Source organism: Thunnus thynnus, chromosome 14 (assembly GCF_963924715.1).
Source record: "Thunnus thynnus chromosome 14, fThuThy2.1, whole genome shotgun sequence".
Taxonomy (NCBI): domain Eukaryota; kingdom Metazoa; phylum Chordata; class Actinopteri; order Scombriformes; family Scombridae; genus Thunnus; species Thunnus thynnus.
The window spans coordinates 29,428,934-29,437,888 of NC_089530.1; the positions used below are offsets into that span (position 1 = coordinate 29,428,934).

General features: G+C 37.3%; 1 protein-coding gene across 2 annotated transcripts; it reads right to left on the reverse strand.

Moving 5' to 3' along the window:
• Nucleotides 1-4,769: 4,769 nt before the first annotated feature.
• LOC137197443 (G-protein coupled receptor 4-like) lies at nucleotides 4,770-8,367 on the reverse strand. Of its 2 annotated transcripts, XM_067610850.1 has the most exons (5): nucleotides 8,145-8,367; nucleotides 6,748-6,830; nucleotides 6,330-6,561; nucleotides 5,566-5,750; nucleotides 4,770-5,431 (listed from the first exon to the last, which is right to left on the reverse strand). In XM_067610850.1, exons 3-5 carry the CDS (start codon nucleotides 6,513-6,515, stop codon nucleotides 4,924-4,926), a joined length of 879 nt encoding a protein of 292 aa, XP_067466951.1. In that variant the 5' UTR covers nucleotides 6,516-6,561; nucleotides 6,748-6,830; nucleotides 8,145-8,367; the 3' UTR covers nucleotides 4,770-4,923. The 2 variants fall into 2 exon arrangements, with proteins under 2 accessions (XP_067466951.1, XP_067466952.1); XM_067610851.1 differs by lacking the exon at nucleotides 6,748-6,830.
• Between the last annotated feature and the right edge of the window lie 588 nt (nucleotides 8,368-8,955).

An 8,955-nucleotide genomic window follows, 5' to 3' on the forward strand; every position in this document is an offset into this window, starting at 1 on the left:
GACTCACGATGGCACAAACACAGCAGTAGTCCCGAGCGGGACAAACACAAAACAGTCTAGCGTGGTGAACACAACTAAACAGGCAGCAAACTTAAAATACTCTGAGAGTAAACAGAGAAAAATGGACTCGGCGGTCCGTCAACAACCCAACAAACAATAGCAAAAGCTAAAAGCTAAATGCTAAACAACAGCAACTGATGCTGATAGGAACACACAACTAACACTGCCTCTGCCCAGACTTATGCCTCTTACTTGGTCGCTTCAGAAAGCAAGCAGGGTTTGTGTGTAGTCCGTCTTTATGTCCGGCTTTGTCCTGGGCTCGAATGCGGATGGTGGCTGTTCTCGCACGGTCGGCGAAAAGCACGGCAGCTGGCTCTCGGCAGCGTGGTGAAGAGAACAGCAAAGTCGACTCAGTGAAGAAGCATTTCTTCCTTCTCAAGGGAATTTGAGGACGCTGGTTGCAGCAGCGGTCTCTCTCGGATCCAGGAATGTGTTCGGGTGAACACAGGCGAAGTCTCGTCTAGTCCGGCGAGAGGAGTCTTCGATGAAGGGAAACCACCATGCGTGGAGTACCCCCTTTAGTCACGCTGACTCACAGGGGAACAGTAGTTACATGGGAAAGGCGTGTGCTTCAGGGCACGTTCAGTTTTTAAAGGGGCGGTGATGTCATGGCTGCGTCAACAGGACGCTCCGCTGTGTAGGAGCGTCTCCGCCAATGAGACTGTATGTTGACTGCTCCCTGCTGAGGTGTGAAAATCGCAAAGCATCCTTGGAAATGGAGTTTGCAATGGACTCCCATTGTCTGTAAGCAGCATTTTGGCGCTATACCTTTGTCTCGGGGGAAACAAAGGAACAAAGCACCTTGTGGTCAGGCCTCACAGGTTACATGTAGGCATTCTCTGTCTGACCTCTTGGTTTGAGGCCCAACAATGCAAAGCTGAGTTTTATAATATTTTCATTTGAAATGTTCAAAATTTTCTGAGTTACTTTAATGACAAAATTCAAACTCTCAAAGAGAAGATGAAACCACAACCAAATCAAAATTACACTTAGGTGAAAAAAATGCAAATGAAATAAAACACAGTTGGTTTAACCACAGTATTCTGTACACCTACAGTCTAAAGCTGTCTGCTTGTCACGGTTTGCATACTCATTATCATGACTGTTTGCAGTTCTAATGTCATTTTTTACACTCCCTTCCTACTTAAGTGAAAAATAATGTCACAAAATGTACCTTGACAGTTGCAAGACCACACCTGGATGAGTTCCCTACACCAAGTTTGATGTTTGGTCCTCTGCATCCAAACAGTCTACAGTAAATATGGTGAGTGATAACATGCAGTAGGTTCCTGATACTACGGAAGAGAGGAAAAAGTAGACAGACATGAATATGTAAAGTACATTAGTACAACTAGCTGGAACGTGGTTCCATTTATAACTTTGGGGAAGCAAAAACGGGACGATGGCACCAGTGATGTAACCAACCTGCACGCTGATATTTGACATGTTTTTTTCTCTTCCCAGAAACCAATATTTTTAAAATATTTTTATGAAACAAATATTCGTTAAAAAAAAACAAAAAAACAAACAAACACTATTTGTGCTTTGCTGAATAAGGTATTTGTATTCAGGCACACCCTTAGTAACTTTGCTAAATTTTGTGTACTGTATTGTAAAGTGTTGGTTGGAAGAAACAACTGCAGGCTGACACATCTCCATTTCTAACAACATTAACACATAACTTCTTCAATATAAATGTTATGACCAAACTTAACAGTTTGTGCTTCTCATTTATTAGCATTACATTCGAGTCACAGTCTGGTAAAAATAAACAAAGAGAATAAGGCAGAAAACAACTGACATCAACAGGAATATTCTTTCTGCCAATAATATACTCCCAAGCATATATAGTATATCAGTCCAGTTTAAGATTATTTTGTAGTTTCTTAAGTTTTAAGTGGCATTAGATGTGTTTGGTAATTACCTAATTGTAACTTTTGTCATATTTAAATTGATGAACTCCCGACATTGAGTGTGATCTTCATTTTATCTGCACCTTAACATTGATGTTTCAGCACTGACTCATGCAACCACTGTGTCATTTCATGTTTCATGCTACCATCTAGTGGCCAAACATAAAACCATCTGTATAATCTCCTACATATGGAATAACTGGCAAGCTGCCAAGCCACATTGCTGATAGTGCAGTGCATCACTGGCTTCATCCACTCATCTCCAAACTACCAACAATAACAGGTTTGACTCCTGATTCATTAGAAAGGGTTTTGTACGGTGGCCCCTAAGAACAAAGCACATACAAGAGTGAATGCACAAACATTAATAAAAAAGCATGCTCCAAATCAAGAAATGCTACAAATACATATAAAAAAGGAAAAACACATGAAACAAGAAAAATGCTACAAAGCTAATCGCTACACCTGAAGTGCTCCAGGCTGCTAGGAGGATTTGGAGCGTGTTCTTCTTAATGTTTGTGCTTTCACTCTTGTATATGCTTTGTCCTTAGAGGCCACCGTAGTTTTGGACGACAGAACCAGGAAGAGAGTTCAAACAATTTTCCAGTTTGTGTTATCTTTTTTTACTGTGGGCCTTCCTCAGACTGCAGGTTGCTCACCATAGTTATTTCCATACATTTCATCACTTCGGGGGTCAAAGCAGGTTTGATACATATTAGCATAACAATAGCATGCATAATAAATGATAATTAATTCTTGTCATATCTAAGTTAAATTCTTGTTTTTTCTTTTAATATTCATCTCAACACTGATGTTAGCAGACAGGAATATCACTCAAATAAACCTCACAATATTTTGCTCAGAGCAAAAACTGCCACTTGTTAGTTTGATATTGGAAGAGTACGATGAAAGCCAACAATAGACGCTGGATATCTGTATTAGACACTGAAAAGGAATAAAACTGACATTTAGCAGCCTTGTGGCCTTTTACAGGATCATGGCTTTCAAAATAACCTCTTGACTTGTATGAGTGTCCTGTTGGATCTCTGCAGTGTCAGAGGGTTAGAAACTATAAATCTGATAGTTATAAAAATCAGTCAGGCGGTCTGAGAGTAGCCCCGCTGTGGTCACCACGAAACAGCTAGGGTGAACCGACAGAGCGCACAGTTCGCTCACTCTCATAGCTTAGGTCAGCGCAAGCAGCAAAGCTGTTTTGAATGACATCACCTTCAGAGAGGAGCGCTCCAGAGGCTCATAGGGATCACTCACTAGGGCCTTGTGCACCACCGGCACATGCCACTGGGGGGCAGAGACAGGTCTATAGCCAAAACTCTCATGACAGGAGGAAACAGCTGCTGCATACACTTTAACAATGGCATGAGACAGCTGCCTTTTTAGGGTTGAACTTTTCCATGTACCTTATTTGTACATCACTTAGGATAACTCACTCCATGGCCATTTAACCTTTACATCTAATCAGTTATATGAAGGTATCATTCAGGCTGGATGGGAATATGTCATGTAGCTCACATTAGTCTGTTGTGCTTGTGGCTTTTTAGTTGTTTTGTTTTTTTCATATGAGCAGACAATCAGGACTGTTTGATGCTCTAAATGAGTTTTTATCCTTCAGGTTAGCCAAAACTTTTTCAGTTCTGCCATTGCAATGCACATAAAGTGTGCAGAGAAATTCAGTCACAGTTATGCCTTAAAAGTCAGAGAGAAAACTTTAAAATACAAGATTTCAGTTCCAAAGGTATCTGTGGTCTAACCGAACAGGTATTTTGGGCTGGGGAGAGTAAAATGACAGATGTGTGCTCTGAATGGAGTTGAAATGACTCAGTACTTGTTGTTTAAACTGTTCTTTAATCACATATGATTAAATATATTACAACTACTGTAATTTATCATCTTTTTTGTACACTATACAACTTATCAAGTAGTAATCTTAAGCTCTTAGCAATCATACATTATCTTCTGAAAACGCATGTTTTTCTTTATAAAGTGTCACCCTGCAGAAAGTCAAAGTATTTAAAGAGATTCTGGGAAATATGTTTTTGTTGGATCTCTGCTGTTGCAGTGTCAGCTGATTAGTGCAACAGTTAGTAATCAACAAGTTATAGAAGGGGGAAATGTACAGTAGGCCTCACTACTGTAACTTATATTGAAAAATATGATATAATTTCTGCCCCAAATTATTATCTAAAAAGTATGAGAACTTAACATGAATAAACATAAGTTGGTAATTTGAAAAAAAAAAAAGCAAAATGCCTCCATGGTATTACACAACAGTAGAGTTGTGCTATATGATGATATATACAAACCAATTAGCAGAGATTTTGTTGATTTGTAGGGTTTAATTCACATAATTAGTAAAAAGGAAACATTCTCATTTTTGACTAGAAAGATATTTTTATAGAATTTCCAGAAAATTTACAATGTCTTATAAAAGTACTGCATATAATAATATAAGATGTTATCAGTATTGCCAAGCCATAGCATGCCAACCACAACCCCCCCCCCCAAACAGCATGTTATGTCCCCTTCAGAGGATAATAATGAGACATCAACTTAATGCATATTTGTTGAAGCCCTAATAGTGAACCAGAAAAAGTTAACCTGCATGGACAAACATTTCCCACTAACCACTTCTCTCACAACATAATCAAAACAATGTTTCCTTTTCATCTACTTGTGATGGTCACACCACTGGCTGACAACAACCAGTCTTAGTAGTTTTCTTTGAGCATAACTGACACAAACATTTCAACTAATGATGTGGCACAAAGTCTGTTGTTGTCATACAGCAAACACTTTATTTATCTCTTGTTTGCTAGTTTAAGTGTATTTTAGTTAACATTCAGACACATTACAGTTAACATCTGTTTTCTCTCTTTTCTTTCTCCCTCTTTCTCTGCCTGCATGGAGCTGACTGTGTACATGTTGTTGTCTTTCATACTGATGATCTGCTGTTATCATCACTGTCCATTCTGCAACAACACAGAGAGGCCAAAAGCTTGTCTATGGCCCCTTTCCTCATGAAAACATACAGAATCAAGTCTGCAAGGGGACTGAATCTGAGAAGAATGAAAGTCAAGCCGCTGAAGGTATGATTATATCTGGCTTCTTCTACCAGGGACCAAATGATGTTGGGTAGAAACAACAGTGTGTAGATGAGCAGCACCAGGATCAAAATTCCCACAATTCGTCGTTTTTCATCAGAGGGGACCGAGATGGCAGCAAACAACGATTTGAGGGTCCCACCCAGGAAGAATATGAGCAGTGGGAAAGGAACGAGGAGAAAGACAGCGAAAATGGTTTCTGAGATCTCAAATCTAACCCAGAAATAGACAGGAAGGACATAAACAAGAGGAAGGGTCCAGACCACTACACAGACTACAAGAGAGATCTTGATGGTTCTTCTAAAGCGGTACCACAGTGGCCATGCGATGACCAAATACCTGTAACACAAGATACACAGTCTATCATCAGATATAGAATATTCCTGACTTTAAGGAGATTCAGATTTATATGGTAATATAATGGTCATACACATGGAAGTAGCTAAAAACATACATGATAAACAGATAGCTACCTTTCCAGGGCGATACACACCATGAAGCCAACACTGGCCAGCACACTATAATAGTAAATATAAAAGAAGATTTCATCGATCTTCCAGTCAGGTTTTGCCACTTTGATGATCATGTAGCAGAACTGAATGATGTCAGAGATGAGGAGGTTGATGATGAAGATTGGAGCAACATTGTTATTTTGCACCTGCAAGAAAACAATGGTAGAAATAAAAAAAAGCAGCTGGAAACATTTTTTTTTTTCAATTTTCATTTAGGACCTTTGCACAAAATGTGCGAAAATACAAGTGGATGGAATTATAGGTAATAATAAATATGTCATTTTGCTCTGCTCAGCAATTTCAGTCAGAAACATTCATGCATCGACCGATGTGTCATCAAATATGACACACTGGCCAATCAATGTTACAAGACTCAACAACAACATATATATATATATATATATATATATGGAACATATATTTATTGATTGTTTAAGTCAAATCCCAAAATGCTGTGGTCAAATAATGCTGTACAAATTGTCCTGACAAATCTTTTATGACAATTTCTTCTCTACAAGTTAATGGTGCTGTTAACTTCACCTTAAGAGAAGCTGGAATGATACTACACATGTTAACTGCATGTGTTTAGGATCCAATTAGCTTAAATTTATAGGTCATTACAAGACTTCCTTCCAGCCCCCACGCAGGATGAAGATTCTTCACAGACAGACTGTATGACAGACACATGACCTAAAATTAATAAATCTTAGTCATAAAGTACTCACCTGGGAATAAAGAGAGTAGATGGCCACTAGAGTCAAAGGAAGGCCGATACTAATGATTACGCATGTCATCACATACTCAGTATATGAGCCAAAATTACAGGAGTAGGTTTCATTCCTATAATCATAGTCAGTGCAGTTATGACCATTATATTGGGATGTGACATTGCTGTAATCATTGCTTTCCATTTGTGAGGTGTTGATGTAGAAATCTTCTTCTTCTTCAGAGTGAAACCTGTTGTATAAGAGATCAGTTCATGTTTGTTACATTTTCTCCTAATAATATTTCTTCAGGGCTGCAATTAACAATTATTTTCATCACAGATTAAGCTGCTGATTATTTTCCCTATTAAATGATTAACCTTTGAGTTTATAAAATGTAGTGTTTTATACACTGTAAAAAATAAAAAATTACACTCACAATTTCTTTGAGCCTGCGGGGATGTCTTCAGCTTACTATTTGTTTCTCACCAACAATCCAAATCCTAAAGATTTTTTAATGTACTGTTGCATACGACAAAGAAAAGGAGCAAATCACAATGTTTAAAAAGCTGAAACCAGAGAATATTTGGCCTTTCTGCTTGAAGAATGATTGAAACAATAATTTGAGAAAACAATAAAGCAATAAAGTAGCAATGAGAATAATTGACTATTCATTGAATTTCTATATTTCATCAAAAAATAACTTGTCAGATAATACAAGTCCTTGTGATGTACATAAATATTTTTACATGATGATGTGAGGTCATTACTACAGAATTTCATACAGTTCTTTCAGTAATTTAAGGTACAGAGACATTGGTCTAGGATGGTTTGTCTTCTGCACTTGACATCCCACCAGTTGAATAACTCTGTGCTCTCTGATTTTGGACAAGGAGGTTTGCATGTCTGACCAAACCATTTTATGAATCATCTGCATATTTTATATTTTGTTTACAGATTGTGCACTCTGACTATGTTTTGGAGTTAGCATGAAAATAAATTAGAGGAAACAACTGCAGGCTGGTACATTCACCATGTTTAACAACACTAACATACTGGTCATCCCTGTAGTGTACTGGTTAAGACTCATAACACAAAACTACAACATTTATGTCCAGTTTGATTCCAGCAGATCTTAGTTGCATGTCATCCCCATCTCTCTCTCTCTCTACTCATTTCCTGTCTGACTCTACTGTCTCCTCTCAATAAAGGATAAAATGTACCAAATCATCAAAAATAACCAACAAATAAAACAAACAAACAAAAGAAACACGTATGGGATGGAATCATTAATTGACTGTAATCTATCTTGGTTTGTGTAACTCTGTCCCTCTGTTAGACTTTTATTTTTTATCTTATTTTATTTCTTTTCATATCGTCACAGCAGAGGAAACTCTTTCATATCTCAACTGTCATCAAAACTGCAAATATCACTATAAATACCTCTATGTGGATCAATGTTGGCTCAGAACATACAGTAAATACAAGAAATACAGAAATATAATAAACAACATTTGTTTCTTCATTCTTCTTTATTTAGCTCATTTTATTTCATTCAAAATAGTGAAAAGTTCTGAATGTTATTATCTTTTTAGTTATTTTCTCACCTTTTTTTGTCTTTGTTACACAACTTTTACACATCAAAATGGTATTTACGGGAAAAAAATGCAAATGAAAAAAAACACAGTTGGTTTAACCACAGTATTCTGTACACCTACAGTCCAAAGCTGTCTGCTTGTCACAGTTTGCATACTCATTATCATGACTGTTTGCAGTTCTGATGTCATTTTTACAATCTCTACATACACAAGTGAAAAATAATGTCACAAAATTTACCTCGAAAGCTGCAAGACCACACCTGGATGAGTTCCCTACACAGAGGTTGATGTTTGGTTGTCTGCATCCAAACAGTCTACAGTAAATATGGTGAGTGAAAGCACTGAAACACATTTGTGATTAACTGATCTCAGATCACATCACTCTCTGATTGGCCAAAACCACACAGGATATGTAACATCCTCAAAGATGTCACATACAGGGTTGTGGTTTTATCTTCCTTTGAGAGTTTGAACTTTGTCATGAAAGTAACTTCATGTGAATATTTCCAATGAAAATATAAAATTCAGCTTTCATCATTTCCAGAAATTCCTGGAAGACATTTCTGAGCAGTGCCACTACCTTTATTCTCATTCTTCCCTGTTTCTATGTTTCTATATTATGTGTCTTACTATCCCTCAATTTTATTATTCAAAATACTGTATATTTTACTGTATATTTTATGACACACAAATACTTGTTTTTCTCACATGTCAAATTTGTATAGAAGGGAAGAGAGGGAGAAACTTACTGGTTGGACAGCAGTAAACTGTCACTGTTTGCATGTTCATTTTCATGACTGTTTGCATCTCTGTTTTCCTTGTTTTGCATCACTAAATTCACAGTTTTTATGTGCTACATTATGAATAGAGTGACACCATTATTGCCTCTACACTGTATGACAGTAAAACAAAAAAAGTACAAAGGAAACGCACAAAATTCACTTTTGAAAGCTGCAGGATCTCAACCTGATTGAGTGGTGAGTATGAGACACAGGAGGTTCCTCTACTTAGACTTCTAAAGAAGAGAGAAGTTGTACTATTTCAAGATT